We start from the raw sequence: 18,107 nt of genomic DNA, 5'->3' as shown, positions 1-18,107 counted from the left end.
TTGTAGACCAGGCTGGCCTCGAACTCAGAAATCCGCCTGCCTCTGCCTCCCGAGTGCTGGGATTAAAGGCGTGCGCCACCACGCCCGGCTAGAAAGATATTTCTTATATAAAACTTCCATCATTTCAAAATGTCAACATCATATAAAATCTGAAAAATTACTTCCATGGGTAACTTGGATTAAGCTATACACACTGCAAAACTTAAAATTCAATCATCTGACCCAAGGGTGTGAGAAGTAGGATTACTGATGGAAACATTCTGGTTGAAACACTGGTTACAACAGACAATGGCTTTGACAGAATCCACATGGAGATTTGGATGTGGGTGATGGGACCTGGTCCCTCCATTCTAAGTCGAGAAGCCTTGTTACGGTGCACACATACACCACGCACGAGAGCAGGAAAAGTACATACTTCCATTACGAGCTGGTGAGCACGAGACACCAGTGTGAGACCGTTGGCATGGTTAAACGTTTCAGAAATGTCTTGTCCAAATGTATAGCCAGCACCACGTGGAGAAATGCCCCAGCCGCCACGGTCATCCGGATCTGACCATAAGAGATCACACATTGGGCCCTGGATAAGGAGAAAGAATATGTGTGCACCGTGAGTTATGATACTTAATTAATTGAGTTACCCTTCCCACATGTGATTACCCTTAAAATCAAAACAAATGAAGTAACTTCAAAAATCACCTCATGTGGAACTTCTTGCAAGCGATCCAGGGCTCTTATGTGGTCCAGTGTATCTATGGATGGAGACAGGCCACCGTGGAGGCAGAATATCTGTTTTTCAAGAAGAAGAAAATGGTTTTGTTTTTATAATAGCTAAATTAATGAACAGTTAAGTAGCGGTTGCAAATGTTAGTCATGACAGCTTTTTCTTTTTCCAAATGGTATCATTAGCTGAAAGATCTGTGAAATACAATGCAAAGCAGAGTCCAATCACCAGCAATAACCTCCACAGCAGTTCCCTGCTCAGGGTTCCTCTCTTCCCGGGCTGTGGTCCTGGGGATGGGAGGGCCTTCTGCACGCTCTAGTCTGAGCCGCAGTGTGTGTGGTGTCTGTACAGTGCGTGTGCTGCACAGGGCGCTCACCACCCATCACTGTGTTTGCGGTCACACACCTGGTTTCTTTCCCAACATTAACATCCTACTGGTTCCCATTATAGATTACAATAGGGTTTTTTTGTTTTCCAGACCTACTGAGCACATAACCACTATTACATCTACTTTCCCTCTACAGTGTATCACCTGTAATTCCTTTATACACTTATTTCTCACTGTATGATGTGTAGAGCCCATCTAACAGAGATCGGGGCAGCTTTTGGGATTCTCTCTCCTTAAACTTTACTCACCGAGTCACCTCTCCTGCACACCTGCTAAGTGCACATAGTTTGCAGGTCTACATGTTAGTGGGTGCACATGTATGTGCAGGCCTAAGGTTGGTACTGGATGTCTCGGATCACTCCACCTTACTCACCAGCGCCTGCTGCTGTGGTTAGACAGCTAAGCACAGCATCCCATCATCGGGAGAGGGGTCACAGGTGGGCGCTGTGCCCTCCATGGCTGCTAGGTATCTAAACACCAGCCTCCATGCTTGCAAAACAACTACTTTATGTGTTTACAAATTAGGAAGAAAATGTTGGTCGCCCATGGCCACCTCCCAGTTGTCTTCAGTTCCCTTTACTATAGTGTATCTACAGGACTTCTGACAGAAAGTAGGATAATATAAGCATTTTAAAATTTTTTCTTAGGACTATCCTCTGATTATTCAAGGACTAGACTATGAATCAAAGAATAATGAATATTTTAGTGAACAGTTTCATATTTGTTCACTGACAGGATCAATGGTGTATACAGCCCAGGCTAGCTTTAGGATTCAACAATTCTGCCCAAAGCTCCTGAATGGATCTATATGACCCTATCAGCCTTTTCTCCTGGCTCTGCTTAAGTTTGTAATGGGTCCCTAAATAAAGGAGACAGTTAATGGATTTTCTAAAAACAATTCGCACTGAAGTTTAAATCACAGATATAGACCACCCCCACTGGTTTTATCTTTTTGTGCTTGCTATATTTGGTTGACTATTGAACTTACACATTAAGCATAAGGCTTCAGTTTTATTTCATTTTTGATTTTGGAGACAGAAGCTCTATAATCCTGAGTGCTGGGATTACAGGCAGGTACATCATGTCCATCGATGAGGATTTTGAGGTTTTCCACCCCCCAGCCCCCTAAGCTCCATGTTTCTTAAAGGCTCAGCAGATGCTGTAAAGCCTGACAACTTCATTCTGATGTAGGCCAACCTCCCTAACTCCCCCATAAACATCCCCCAAACCACCACCAGACAAAGCAGATCTGGTGCTAGATGGCCCAGCCAGCCAAGGTCTTGCCATATAGGCAACTGAGCCCCAGCACCGATGTAAAAAGCCAGGCTTGACAAGCACTGCATGGAAGCTCAGTAGAGACACAAGTGCGTCTCTGACCAGGCCTGCTACCTGAATCGTGAGCTCCAGGTTCAGCGAGAAACCCTGTCTCAAAATGCAATCTGCAGCCAGGCGTGGTGGCGCACGCCTTTAATCCCAGCACTTGGGAGGCAGAGGCAGGCAGATTTCTCAGTTCGAGGCCAGCCTGGTCTACAAAGTGAGTTCCAGGACAGCCAGGGCTACACAGAGAAACCCTGTCTCGAAAAAACATAAAAGAAAAAAAAAAAGCCATGTGCAGATCAACCGAGTTATGACAGCTGCCTCTAGCCCCACGTGCTTGTCCCCACACACTGCACACACGGTATTTACATCTGGTTTCCTAGGTCCCAATATACTGAACACTATCAAGGACCTAAGCCTGTCACTTCCTTCCAGGACCCTGTGTACCATTTGTTTTCTCTACTTGATTTCTGAGGTGTCTTCCAGTAATAACATTTCATAAATGATAACCTGTCACAATGGTGTAGGCTGGCTGTTTTGTTTCTTATAAATATTTCAGAAACAGTATAAAGGCTGATGAGTTTGGGGAGTGCTGATTGTATAAGAAATACATAAAAGCTCTGCCAATGTATGAACCAAATTTTAAAATTAGATCTACCACCAATACTATTACCATTATCTTTCCAAATGAATTTGTTTTTTAAGGCTAATAAAGACTGTTACTTGAACAATTTTAATTAAAATGTAACAACGTATACATTTACAACTTAGCAAGTATAGGCAAAGTATTGTCCCTTCAATTACTGCAGTATCCAAACTCACGGCTGGGACAACACGGACTGTTATAAGTAAATTATATTCCGACTTGCAAGCCCAAGAGTATCTGTTACACCTTCAAGAACACTGGGTAGCCCTGTCAGCACTGGAACTCACTCTGTAGACCAGGCTGGCCTCCAACTCACAGATCCACCAGTCTCTGCTGCCTGAGTGCAGGGATTAAAGTCCCACTAACACTGAAGTTTTATTCCGGGTTTTATATATGAATTTCAATCACCTCACTGGGAACCTTCTAAATACTGAGACAGGAATCCTGTATAATGTCTTATGTAGGCCGCAAAACTTACTGTGCTAGGAAAAGAGAACCCCTTGATAAAAAAATGATGTAATATATAATATGATACTTGTTATCATGAAGATAGATGGGAATAAAAAGTTACTAATGATAGCCAGGAAACATAGTAATACAAGCACAATTTAATTTCTTTTCTTTTCTTTTTTTTTTTTTGTTGTTTTTCGAGACAGGGTTTCTCTGTGTAGTTCTGGCTTTCCTGGAACTCGCTCTGTAGACCAGGCTGGCCTTGAACTCAGAAATTTGCCTGCCTCTGCCTCCCGAGTGCTGGGATTTAAGGCGTGCGCCACCACGCCTGGCTACGAGCACAATTTCTAATAACATCTTGTGTTACTAATAATATATACACCCAAAGACTTAAGCATTTTTTATACTGTTTTCTAAATTTAAAAAGCACACATTAGGGCACATATCTTCTTTGGCCAAGTAAAGCAGGGCTTGGTGACTGCAGCCCAGAACCCCAGCTACTTGGGAACCCAAGGCAGAATCACAGTATCAAGCCGTGCTGGGGGTACAGTTAAGTCTCAGCCTGAGCAGTTTAGTGAGACTCTCTCCAAAACAGGCACGCACAAAACCCAAAAAACAACCACCGCCACCAAACCAACCAAATCATGGGGCTGTAGCCCAGGGGTAGCACACTGGCTTAGCACCTGACACCAAGGCCCAGGTTCAACTCAGCAGCACTGTATTAAACAAACAGAATACGCCAAAGAGACATGTACATGAATTCCTAACACTGACTGTTCCCCCACATTTAGGCTCCTCCTGGCAAGGCCCCGTCACACACATGCGCACCTGTCCATCTACTAAAGCTGTAAGCGGAAGATAATCAAAGAGATCTGTAAAGTATTTCCACACGTTGGCATTTCCATACTTCCGTAGGCACTCATCATAAAAGCCATACACTTGTGTGATCTGTCGGCTTTCGTGATTTCCTCGCAATATTGTGATGCGCTCTGGATAGCGCACCTGAAAGACAAGGAAAAGAAACCATGGTATAATCACGGCTCTCCAGTTCTGTGTTAGTTTTAACCGCAAGTCCATTTCCTTAAATAGTTCTTTTGTCCACTTTAAAATTAAATCAAGTGGATTTTATGCTTAGACTCGGGTCCCCTACTATAGGCCCCATAATGCATGTCCATTGCATTATGGACATGCAATTACCCGAATTCTAAAACGTCCTAAGCATTTGCTTAGCCTGAGCAGGAGTAGTAAGAAGGAAGCAGCCAGAGAAATCTTGGGGGAAAACCAGAGAAAGAGAGAGTGAGAGTCTAGAGCACGAATAAAAATACTCTTTGAGGGGAGCCACTTCTGCTGTGACTTACAGGATAAAGTCAGACAGACTACAGGAGAGCCGCAGCGTTTAATGAGTTTGACTCTCAAGACTGTATGGAATCAAAGAGGACTCTGGAAACAGGGAAGTAGCACGACAGGACAGACAGGAGCTGGTTCATCTAGCAGCCCGAGCAGGGATGAAAGGAGCCGATCTTGAAGGCTGAAGTGTGAGGTGCGGGGTACAGGGCAGTGAGAACGGAAAGGCAGAGGAACAGTGGGCTTTTCATGTCACCAAGTAAACAGACTTGTTTAATGTTTCCATATGAAGGGTGGTAAGTAATTAAATCAAATATAATTCACAGAGTTCAGTTATGGATAACCATGAGTTATACATTTACCAGAAATGGACAAGTTTTAAGGTGTGGACTTTCATCTCTCTGTAAAAGATGTAAAGCCAACCATGAAATTAAAATGATACATGCAACACTGACATTCTTTTGCCTTTGGCCTCCTTTGAAGTTCACCCCCACCCTATATCCATCAACCGTACCTTTAATGCTACAAGAAGAGTCACAGTCTCCACAGAGTAATATCCTCTGTCTACATAGTCCCCCATGAATAGGTAGTTCGTATCTGGTGATTTCCCACCAATTCTGAAGAGTTCCATAAGGTCATGGAATTGGCCATGCACATCTCCACAGACAGTAACAGGACAGCGGACCTCTTGCACATTTGATTCTTTCGTTAAAATTTCCTTAGCCTGTTAGAAAAGGAAAATAAACGAAAAGACTCGGTTACAAATTTAACAGCATTTCTTACCTACTGAAAAAAAAATCTGGGGGAAACCACTTGAAAGTATAAAATAACCCAATACCCTATGAAGAGACAGGCAGATTTATAGCCATACTAGCAAAGACTGGAGATGACACATCTACAAAGATGCAGAGAACGTGGAGCCCTTCTGAGGTGCCGGTAGGAATAAAATGAAGTTTGTTTCAACTATCCATGGCCGCATTATTCCTCTGCTGAAAGGCCTTATCTTTACTGTGTGTTTACTTGTGTCTGTGTGCCCATGTGTCCCGGTGCCTGTGGAAGCAGAGAGGGCACCTGACCCCTGGGGCTGCAGCTGGAGGTGCTTGTGAGGTGCCTGCCTGACAGGTGCACTGGGAACTGAACGCAGGGCCCTGGAGGTGCAGCAGGTGTTAATAGAAAAGTACAAATTACCCAAATGCCCATTAAGCCATGAGCTCATGTAATACAACACTACTGAAAAAGGGGACTTCTCTTCTAGATTCTTATGAAAATAAACAGTCTGTCCAGAGCACGGAATACTAGATCTTTGATGGCATTACTCAAGTGTGTTTGATATATGAGGGAAAATGCCACGTCACAAACCCACATGATCTGCTTAATTAAAAACAAACAAACTTAAACCAATAATGTCCCTGAGGGTGCTGCAGGAGGCACACTGGCCAGTAACTAATGTCTATACCATCTTGCTGTGGCATGCTTGTCACAGCTGCTGCCGTCCGTCACAGAACAAAGCATGCGACCAAACCACACTTGTCTGCAAGCACTAAGCACGGGAGGCAGGAGAAGCCCAACAGCCTAGCACAGTGCAGTAAGGACGGAGATCAATCAGCAGAGGCAACTGAGAGCAGCCAAACTCCTGGAACCCAGCTGGCGATCAGAAGGGACGCATAAGGGCTCAGTAACCGGGCTCCCAGTCCTCGCACTGAGGCAGAGGACGGTGACCTGAAACTCCTTTCTCAGTCCCTGGCCTGGATCCACTATCAAGGGCTGAGAGACTACAGTTGTTTGGTTCATGGTTTCCAAAGCCAGGTATTTTTATTAACTCCAAACTTATTTTCTAGCAACTGAGTGCTCTACTGTAGTACAAGGTTCTGATTTGGGATACTGACTAGAAAGACAAAGTTGCAGGAGGCTAAAACTCTGGAGTTAGAGATGGCTCAGGGCTGACTGTGGGAGAGAACGGACACTCGAAAGTTGTCCTCTGCCGTCCACCTTCATGCTGTGGCCCGCACCTTCCCTTCGGCAAATACAAACACAGACGTTAGCAATTACCGAAGCAGTTGTAACGGAGCTACTGTACCCTCAGCCTGACCTAACCAGTTGGGTATACCCAGCTATTGGATATTCTAGACAAGTGCTCTCCCATGAAGCCCCATGCCATCCTCTTTTGTTTTGAGGCCACTCTAAGCAGGGACAGCTATTCCAACAGCACTGCTCTAAACTATTTTTAAGCCCATTTTGACAAGAGCTCTAACCTCTTTACTTCTGCAAAATTCACCAGCGTTAAGTCCCCAATTTTTCATTCAGAAGATGTTTAGGTCAGCCAGGTGACTCCCCAAGAGCTGTGGACAGTGGAACATAGACTATTTCTCCTGGCTGGCCTAGGATTAGTTAGAAGAAAAGGAAGCCGAGTTCCTCTTCATGGTGCTAATGTAACCGTGTAACCTAAGGTCTTTCTACCCTTATGCCGGTGTCTAGACCCTGCATCCCTAGAGCATGAAGTCATCATTTTTCCCGTGTATAAAGTAAAAACAGCTGTTTTTCTCCCTCCTCAACTGAATTTCTCTGAGGGTTGATTCTTTGTTGTGTGACAAACTATGTTCTTATGACCACATTACTGAAGTGACCTGTCCGTGCATGCACAATGTAACTGAAGGCTTATTTTAATTAACAAGCCAGGGAGGCAGTTCTAGACTGAGTTACTCAATATAGTAAAAACATCTGAGAAGTATGTATAGATTTATACCATATGCACAAAAAGAGTCAGAAGCAGTTCCAAGAATGTCATTATCCAGTTTTTACTAGGACTCAGCAACAGAAATTTGATTACTTCCAGGACACAGATAAGACCAGATTCAAAGCTGTAATATGGATTGTGGCTTAAGACCACAGTTGACAGCTGGGCATGGTGGCACACCCTTTAATCCCAGCACTGGGGAGACAGAAGCAGGTGGATCTCTGAATTTGAGGTCAGCTTGGTCTATAGAGTGAGTTCCAGGGCAGCCAGGGCTACACAGAGAAACCCTGTCTCAAAAAACAAAACAAAACAAAACGAAACGAAAACAAAAGAACCCATATGTGGTAGAGATATAAGTTGGTAGCCAAAACTACTGCATCGAATGTGACACTGATGTCCGCCAGCCGTTCTTTCCCTTTTCATCTCTGAAAGACGTCGTCTTGGGTCTAAGTGTGTACTTAACTGTCACTCCCTCTGCGGCCAACAGGGAGTCCACTGCTGTAACATATCCCCAGGCTATCCTCTTGACTGCACACACTGCACACACAATCTTTCCCTTCTACACATGAATAAACTGCTACAGCGCTTATCTCTAACACTCCAAGCAAATTCATAGAAAGCAAAAACCAGACAACCTCTGAAACAAATCGTCTTTCATGAAGTTTTAAAAGTCTACAGCGGGGCTAAAGGGATGGCTCAGTTTTTGGAGACAGGGTTTCTCTCCAGTTCTCTCTGGCTACCAACATATGAGTTGTTCTGTTTTCGTTTTGTTTTGTTTTTTGAGACAGGGTTTCTCTGCGCACTTGCTACTGCAGAGGACTGGGGTTCAGTTTCTATCATCTACACGGTGGTTCACAACTGTCTGCAACTCCAGTTCCCGGGGCTCCAGTGATCTCTTTAGGGCTTAGGCACACACGTGACACATAGACATACATACAGGCACAACACTCACATACGTAAAATAAGTCTAAAACGTGAAACATTCTAGAGGCCTGTCAAGCACGGTAGTACTTGGCTGCTACACACCAGCACTCGGGGCTGAAGCAGCAGGGGCCAGAGCTCTCGGCCAGCCATGGCCACACAGCAAGCCCAGCTCAACCAAAACACCATAGTTAATGTAAGCTCTCTTCCTACACCACTAGTAGGCCTACCATACGGGACTTATTGTTTTTTTATGCTTTTTGAGTTTGGTCTAATTAAGACAGGTTAGCTTCTAACTCTGTATACAGTAGAGAATAGCCTGAAAACTTCTGATCCCTCTGCCTCCAACATGAGGCGCTGGAGACTGAGCCCAGGCCAGGCTGGACCGGTAAGCACTCTACCAATTGAGCCACAGCTCTAGCCAACGCCCCTTCCGCTTCAAGCAAGGAAATTAACCGAGTTTAACAACAGCAGTGTCGAAATGCCAAGCATCACCCACGGCTGCTTAAAAAGCAAGTTCTGGATGTGTGCACTGACCAAGATAAACGTAAACTGTTTTAGGATGCTAATCCTAGGATGCTTTCATGTAAACAAAGCACCATGAACAGAGCCTCATTCCACATAAAGGGGCACACAGAGCTGGGTTTACCGCACGGCTGGCCGCTGCGCATGCCCACACTCCCAGCACTCAGGAGACCGGCCCAGCTTGTACATTACAGGCCTGCCTTGGCTACCTTAAAAAGTCTAACTCACAAACAAAACAAACAAATAAGGTAAGCTAATGGTCGTCAGGGAAAACTGTGTCCAAAATAAAATGTATGTTATCTTTCTCATATACATCTGTCATTTTTCTTAGACATTTATTTACTTTATGTATATGAGTGCTGTCCTGTCTATGTATATCTATCTGCATGTGCCCCTGCATGCCAGAAGACGGCATCAGATCCCAGCATAGATGGATGTGAGCCACCATGTGGTTGCTGGGAATTGAACCCAGGACCTTTGGAAGAGCAGACAGTGCTCTTCACTGCTGAGTCATCTCTCCAGCCCCATCTTTGTTTTAACAAAATCCCAACTGTTAGATGTTACCACTGAAGACTCAGGAGTCAGATGCTGGGGTGAAAGCCTGCCAGCTCAGAGGGGCAGAGAAAGCACCCAGCTGACCTTCCTCCTCAGGAAAAAGCAGCTCTTTCTCCACAAACTCCTCAGACTCCCTTCTACTTCCCGTGTGTCTCCATCTGCTCCCCCCTACCCCCACTTCCTTACTCTGTTTTTCTCCTATGTCATCCCCCCAACTATCTGCTGCTCCACCTCTTGACTTCATTTAATCCTGTTTACAATAAATAGAAAAGCCCTTAGATTAAAGGTGTTCGCTAGGGCTGAGTCACATCCCAGCTAGAAACAGGTTTTTCCAGTAAATACCACAATCTTGGGGTTCACAGTGTGATCAAATATCTTACAACACATTTTCCCAAGCTTGTAGTAGAATAAAAGGGGGAAGGGATAGCTTCAATAGCTCCCTGTCTGTAATGTGCAGAGCTGTTTTGCCTGCATATAAATATGTGTGTTCCTGGTGCCCGAGGAAGACAGGAGAGGGCACAGGGTCCCCTGGAACTGGAGCTACAGATATTCGAGCTGTTAGGTGGGTTGAATCTAGGTCTTCTAGAAGAATGGCCACTGCTCTCAACTGCTAAGCTGCCTCTCCACATGGCTGACATCTCTAAGAGCAAGTTCTGGACTTCTATATGCTTCTGTTGAGACAGTTTTAGCATGCATCCCAGACTGACTTTAAACTCACAGTCACAGTCTCAGTCTTCTGGGTGCACAGGCATAGCTGTGTATTACAAAGGTATAGGTGTGTATTACAATGAGGGCCTAAAAAGGAAACATTTAAAAAGCTTCAAAAACAGATTTCAAAAAGTACTGACTATGTAAGCAGCCACCGTCCTATATCCACACAGTGGACTTTTATCATTCTATAAGAGGGGACGGCATACTGATGTGTGCCGTGGTGTAAAGATAAACCTCCAAACGATTGACTACTCAGACGGCTAAGCTGCACATCTGGAAGAGGGTAGCATCAGGTGTCCTTACTGGTCTCCATATTAGTTTCTGAGACTGGAGCCCACCTATCAGGCTGGGTCGGCTGGCCAGGCAAGCCCCTAGGACTGTCTCCGGCCCCCCATAGCTACCTTTTACATGGGTGCTGGGGCCCTAACTCAGGTCCTCACGACAACAACTTTGCCCAGGTCCCCATTAGTATTTTGTGAACAATTCAAATAAATTTTTTACTGCTAGTCTGTAAATTATGTGAACGCCAGTTTTCATCATGATAGTGACATGCTATCACTTCATTTAAAGTCTGTGAATGGTCAATGCATAACTGTTACCGAATCAAGTCTAACCTTGAGCTCTCTTCCCAGGAAGGGAACAATCTCTACTATACAGACCTCCTTCCCAAGGTTAATATGACCATTCAAAAACAAATCCAGACTTGGAAAGTAATGTTCAGGAAAAGGTAACATTTAAATACTAAGAATGAATGGTATGAGGAAAGAAAGGTGTTTTCATATACGTTATTCCGAAAGTGTTTTTTAGATGTATTACATTTACGAGTGTTTTGCTTGCACGTATGACTGTGTACCACGTGTGTGCCTGGTGCCTGAGGAGGTCACAAGAAGGCACTGGGTCTCCTGGCCCCAGAGTTCAGTTGTGAGCTGTTGTGTGAGTTTTGGGAATAAACCCGGTTCTCCTCTGCAAGAGCAACAAGTCCTCTTAACTCAGGCCTGAGAGAAGTTACTTTTAACAACCTAGACTAGGTTTCTATTTCATTCCATTTACTTAAGAATGAAAAAAGTCAATTCAAAACAACTAAAAATTCCTCCCTAACACAGGTGAGAAATTTCTTGTGACACTAATGGCATTCTCCTGCTGGCGCCTGGGCTGCGTTTACCAAGTCTGTCAGAGTGGCTCAGGGATGGGCTAGATGGTCTGACCCCTGGCACTACAAAGCCAACCAGAACCAATACCACCCAAAACAATCGACAAAAAAAGGGGAGGGGGATTTACTGGAAGATGTTCAAATTAGAATAAAGGTTTATGCTGCATATAAAACCATTCAACAAAAACAAATTTTACAAGTAAACATTTTTACCTATATAAGTGTAGATTTTTCCACACATAGGATATTTTACATATCACATATAAAGTCAAGAAACTACCTGATCTAACAATGTCCACTTTCTAGTCACTAGTTTATGATACTCTCTTAATTGCTTTACCTGTTAGTTTAAGGGCAGAGTGGCTCAGATGGACTGAAGAACAATGATTGTTCAGTCAGTAGACTGGGTCTTAACTTCAAATTCCACTATAACCACACCATTCTTTGGAACAGTGAGAAACATTTTCTACATCTCTGTATCTCTACTTCTCTTCATCAATGTACCACCAAGGCTGGCATTAACGCTTTTCAACTAAAAGTTTAAAGTAAATTTACCACTAGGACACAGTGTCGCATACCTGACACCTTACTGCTGAGGGAGGCGGAGGCAGAAGCAGATGGGACTTCAGCAGTTTGAAATGAATCTGTCAACCACAGCAAGGCCAGCCAGACTTTGTAGTGAGACCCTGACCCAAATAAAAACTGTAATAAAATGAACACCAGTTAGGGCTCTTGTTTGTCTGTGTGCTTCTTTTGTTTGTTTCCTGAGACAGGGTTTCACTGTGTAGCTCTAGCTGTCCTGGAACTTGCTATGTAGCCAGTTAGGATGTTTAGCAGTTAAAACTACCTTTTCTTTTTCTTTTTGGAGACAAGGCCTTTTTCATGTAGCCACTAAGTAGACCAAGCTGACCTCTTCTCAGAGATCCGCCTGCCTCTGCCTATAGAGTGCTGGGATTTAAGGAAAGGGCACCATGACCAGATAAAACCATTTTTATTTTTTTAAAAGTTACATCTATCACAGAGAACAATCGATTATCTCAATCCATGAGTTCTATTTCTACAACATAGTTTTGCTTCAGAAGTCAAGAATATGCTCTTTCACATTATGAAGTAAAACCTGAAATGTCTGCTCATGCCAAAGCTTTTGAAGGCAGAGCCATGAGACAGACACACACCTCGTTCAACAGAGAATTTACACCCAGTTCTTTTGTTTTTGTTTTTATTGTGAGCCTAGCCTTTAATGGCCTAGAGTTTGCACGTATTCCTACACAAGCCCCAGAATTTCTGATTAATGGATATCTGTCAACACAGAAAGTAGCCTAACCCCCAAACCCAATCCCCCCCTCCCCCCATAGCTCATCATCACAAACTGTCTTCAGTTATAGAATAAAATCTTAACAGGTCAATCTTTTTTTAAAGTTTTCCCAGGACGAGAGATAAATATAGTCCTAGTCACAGACTGTCCTGGACAGCCTAGACAGGCAGTGCAGCAAGCCATCTTTAAAAGTGTCGTGTGCCATGCCACAGCAGGAAGCAGTCCCAGAAGCAGTAGTTATGTTCAAAGGAGCCAGGTCACAATTAGCTTTGAATCTGGATGCTAACAGGTGAGTATATCAAGCCTGTGGTTTCAGAATGCAGGCCTCACAGTCCTAGGCCAGCAATTCTACAGTGACATAAACTCATTTCAGAAGCCAGACAAGTCTCTTGTGCAGGAACTTTGGCAGTCATTCTCCCCTGATACTTCGATGAGGTTCACCACCACGACCCCAGGCCAGGGCCTTTACCATAACCACCTTGATTTCAGCTGCCTCAGCTGCCGAGCTAAATCAGAGCAGGAATTTAATGTCTGGGGGACAACTATCTCATTACAATGTCGCTTTCTATAGAGTGGTATGGCAAAGAAAATCTAAAAGTCACATCATTAAAAAATTGGGCGGGCGGGCGGGGAGTGGTGGCACACGCCTTTAATCCCAGCACTTGGAAGGCAGAGGCAGGAGGATTTCTGAGTTCCAGGCCAACCTGGTCTACACAGAGAAACCCTGTCTTGAAAAACCAAAAAAAAAAAAAAAAAAAAGGGTGGGCTAAGCATGGTGGAACATGCCTTTAATATCAGCACCTAGGAGGCACAGGCAGGCAGAGTTTGAGGTCAACCTGATCTACAAAGTTCCAGGGAGCTAGGACTACACAGTGAGGCGTGCTCGCTCGCGCTCTCTTTTTTTAAAAATGTAAATACTAACTCTCTTTTATCCGAAGAAATGGCTCAGCAGCTAACGGTGCTTGATGCTCAAACCTGTGATCCCCATAGCCCACATAAAAGTGGCATTCTCCACAAGCTGCTTTTTGACCTCCCCATGTGCACTCACAAACACATCATACAAAATCAGTGTGCACACGTGCATATGCCCAAACACACACATGCGCATACACACATACAAATACATTAAGAACAAAACCTTTAAGAGAACTAGCTAAAAGGAATGAATAGCGGGTGACTGTAGACCACTTGTCTCTGTTCCAACCTTCCTGCGAGGCTTTCTAGCTCAGGAAGGGTAGAGTATTATTCTCAAGACCAAGTGGGAAGTAAGGGCGTCGCTTTACAGCGTTGCTGTAAACCTGGTAACGTGTGTGCTGAAGATAACAGGAAACACTGGGCCGACGTACACAAAGTCTCCATTGAACTACAGTCCCCACAAGTCCCACTAAAGCAAGAGTGACAACCGAGACAAGACCAGAACTTGTTCTTTCTTATTTAACATTCGCCGAGTGCTTGCTTCCATCAGCATCGTGTGAGCGGCTCCTGATACTTCCCATCCAGCAGATTGTTAGGTAAGGTCCCCTGCCTCACAGATATGCAACCGAGGTGCAGACGGGCAGCCAGCACGCTGTGCGGCGGCAGCGAATTCTGATTGGCTGAACTTAAGTAGGGGGCATGGAGCTGGCTCAGCAGCTAAGAACTTGTGCTACTTTTTCAAATGACCAGACCCCGCAGCAGGTGGCTCACCACCACTGTCCCAGACAGCTCCAGGGAATCTGACACGGCTGGCTTCCTCAGGTTTCATTCAACACTGAGCACACAGACACACAATTAAAAATGAATAAATCTTCAAACCTATTATAAAATGGGACCAGACCACCAGGTGGAAGAAAACATAGGGACACACATACCCACAAGGGCATACCAGGGTCATGAACAGGCCATGAAGTCAGCTATTTCTCCCACTGGCAACTCCATCCTCTGGGTTAGAGGACAAAGCAGTGGGTGACACTCTGAATTTGTGGAGATATGCAAAGAAAAGAGACCCACAGCCTAAGATGTAAGCTCAAAAACACGGGATGTTGCTACTAACCTGTAATCCAGTTTACTTAGAAGTGGAATTAAAAAAAAAAATCTTTAAAAGACTCATAAACCTTCCTAAGAGTTTAAGACTTCAGTGTGATACTTCAAAGCCGTGGTACAACCTTCTTTAAGAGTGGATCCTAAAATTATTAGAAAGTCAAACGGAAAAACCTAGCCGGATTCTGCCACCTCTTGGTTTATAGGTTGGATGTCACAACTACAATAAGGTTGACTGACTCAATTTCCAAACTGGACAGCCCAGTGGTGCTCCAGCTTGAGAGAGATCACCTAAAGGGTTACCTTTAAGACTTAACAAAATTACAGGTTATCACGCAAATTAAATAAAAGTTAACTGAGACGATACACAAACAGTTTCTGAGGGAAACACCCTTTTCTTCCCGGCTCTACTTGAAGAAAGAAACTCTCCTGTGCTAAGTGCTTATTCAACGCACAAGGCCCTGGTCAACTTGAAAAACGCACCAAGGGCCGTCTATCTATCACTCCCCACCCCAAGGAAGGAGTGCCTGTTATCAGACGGATAATCAAAATCCTTTGGTAGGATCCTAACTTCTGGGGGAAAAAATGTAGACTCTGACTTGAATACTTAGCTCCGTTATTCTTTCGCAGGACTCTTGAACATGAAGAGACAGGGAAGCGAGTTAGCCCACAATATAAAAGAGGAATGAAAAAAAAAAAGGCTCTAAGTAAGGTGATATAAGCAAAAAACAAAAAACAAACAAAAACCACCAAAAAACTAGCGGTTAATAAACTAATAGATACACACACATGTCTGAAAGCTGAGAAGACACGATCAAAAAGGGTCTACCTAATCCATCACCTGCAAGCTATAGCGTGGGGTCGGGAGGGATACACCGGGTAAAAAAAAAAAAAAAAAAAAAAAAGGAAGTAACTTTCTGTAACGTGGCCGGTTCTAAATAGCACCTATCCCAGTTATCGTTGCCAGTAAGCACTGTTTCCAAATTCTGCACCTGCTGCCTTCTTCCTGAAAAAGACGTCCCTCTCTATATAGCCACTCGGTCTCCCAGACCAGTCTTCAGTCACCTGCCTCCGCCAAACTCAGGCTGGGAGAAGGCTCGGCCTGCCATCACGCCCACTAGTGTGCAAACAAAAGCTCCTTGCACTCCGTGGATCACCTGCGAGCGATCGACGCCACGCTAACCACGGCTGGGTGTTAACGACTTTCAGGGCAGTTGTCGGTGGAGCCCGGGGACTGCAGCAGCCTGGTTTTTGGGGCGTGGGGTGGGGTCCCGCACCCCGTCCCCTACTCCAGCCGGGGGCCAGGGCCCGTTTCCCCCCCGACCCCCGCGCGCGCCTCCACGGCGGGCCGCCTACCTTCTCGCACAGCGTCCGCACTTGGTTCTCGTTCAGCTGCTTACACTCGTTCAGCTGCTCCACCCACTGGTCCAGCTCCTTGGTGAACGCCTTGTCGTCCATGGCGGCGAGCCGCGCGTCCCCGCCGCCTCCCCCGCCGCCGGCCCCCGGCGGGACCACCGAGCCGCGGAGCGCGCAGCCCGCGCCCCGCCCAAGCCCAGCGGGCAGCCGCGGGCCCCGGCCTCCGGGAGCGCCCGCCCCGCCCGGCCCCGGCCACGCGCCCGGGGCGCGGCGAAGGGCTCACGGCTCGGAGCGCAGAGCGCGGCACAGCTCGGCTCGGCTCCGGGGAGGCTCTGGCCCGACGGCGCCCGCCCGCCCGCCCGCTGCCGCCCGCAGGCCTCTCCGCGCTCTGGCCACGGCTCTCTCGCTCTTTCTCTTCCCTCCCTCCGGGTTCCGTCATCGCCCCGGCATTTCCGCCGGGAACAGGCGAGTGGGCGGCGCCGCCGGGGCCGGGGCACGAGGAGGGGAGCAGCGCCCTCGCGCGGCCCGGCGGAGAAACGGTCCCCTTGCATCCTTTCCCCCGTCCTCCTGCCCACTCTGCCCTCGGGGAATCCGGTTCTCGCCTTGAACCTCTCTCCGCACCGGGAATTGAGACTGTTGGGCTTTTCCCTCAACCTTTCACTACCCTAGAGCATGCACTAAATATTTATTGAGTAAATTTCTACTCTTAGAAGTAATTCATTGCGTAGCCCTGAATCTCGGACCCTTTCTGTCTTCATCAGAAAGATAACTTTTAACAAAGAATGTATTTACGTTTATGTCACGTGTGTACAGGTGCCTTGGGAGGACAGAAGAGAGTATTGGCTCTCCAGGAGCTGGAGTTGGTGGTATGTGGTGCTAGAAACCAAATTTAGGGCATCTGTAAGAGTAGTACACATTCTTTCTCCTCCTCCACCTCCACCTCCTCCTCCTCCTCCTCCTCCTTTCTTCTTCTCTTGGTTTTTTTCAACACAGGGTTTCTCGGTGTAGCCTTGGCTGTCCTGGAACTCATTCTGTTGACCAGGCTGACCTCAAACTCAGAGATCCACTTGCCTTTGCCTCCCAACTGCTGGGGTTAAAGGTGTGCACCACCACCAACAAGCTGTGTTTATCCTAACCTCAGCTCATCTCTTTAACCCATGAAATGATTTTTAAAATTTTCTGTGGCCATTCCAGCATATCATTCTTTGTTGTGACTACTATGATGCCTTGGCTGTAATTAGTGATCTTTATAGAACAGGGGCTAGATACCGAGACCTTGTAAAGCTGTGCTAACAGACCCTATTTCCTGGGTCTGACCCATGTATGGCTGCTTCTGCTGTTCTCAAGTGCTCAACAGCGTCCTGCATCAGAAGGGAAGGGTTCCTGAGTTGGTTTTGTCAATTTCTCAGCTTGAAGCAATCCCCAAACTGCCTCTAGCTGCAGATTTGTCATTAGTTGAAATAAGTAAGCACAAACTCTTGTCAGTTGTGTCGAGTACATGGAATTTGTACTTAATATACTTTGTGAAGTGGATGATCTCCAGTTTTAGGTGGGCTCTGGGCATCACACTCAGGTTGCAAGGCTTGTAGTCAAAGTACGCTGCCCCCAACCATCTCTGCAGACCTTGTTTGTTTGTTTTAAGACAATTTTCTTTTATTCCAGGCTGGCTACTTGCTCTGGAGTTGAGGATGACCTTGAACTCCTAATCCTCCTGTCTCCACTTTCCAAATTCTGGGATTACAGGCACCGCTACCTACCACACCTCTCTCAACGATGGAGTGGGGAAAGCAGCTGCCCAGTAGTATAGCAACACTACCACAGTACAAGGGTTGAGAGTTGACTTTATAAGTTATGAGTGGCCGGGCGTGGTGGCGCACGCCTTTAATCCCAGCACTCAGGAGGCAGAGGCAGGCGGATTTCTGAGTTCGAGGCCAGCCTGGTCTACAAAGTGAGTT

At 45.8% G+C, this 18,107-nt stretch overlaps 1 protein-coding gene across 1 annotated transcript in view; it reads right to left on the bottom strand.

Moving 5' to 3' along the window:
- Positions 1 to 16,560, bottom strand: part of Ppp2cb (protein phosphatase 2 catalytic subunit beta) — a 20,722-nt gene extending 4,162 nt beyond the window's left edge. The window contains exons 1-5 of the mRNA XM_021169534.2: positions 16,153 to 16,560; positions 5,381 to 5,590; positions 4,351 to 4,524; positions 697 to 786; positions 416 to 577 (exon numbers count right to left, since the gene is read on the bottom strand). Of these exons, the coding sequence (XP_021025193.1) occupies positions 416 to 577; positions 697 to 786; positions 4,351 to 4,524; positions 5,381 to 5,590; positions 16,153 to 16,254 (738 nt within the window). The 5' untranslated portion in view covers positions 16,255 to 16,560. The remainder of the gene's footprint in view (positions 1 to 415; positions 578 to 696; positions 787 to 4,350; positions 4,525 to 5,380; positions 5,591 to 16,152) is intronic.
- Between the last annotated feature and the right edge of the window lie 1,547 nt (positions 16,561 to 18,107).

The sequence above is a fragment of the Mus caroli genome, chromosome 8, assembly GCF_900094665.2.
Source record: "Mus caroli chromosome 8, CAROLI_EIJ_v1.1, whole genome shotgun sequence".
In the NCBI taxonomy this organism is placed as follows: Eukaryota; Metazoa; Chordata; class Mammalia; order Rodentia; family Muridae; genus Mus; species Mus caroli.
The sequence above is the reverse complement of the archived record's forward strand: the minus strand, read 5'-3'. Positions and strand labels throughout refer to the sequence as shown.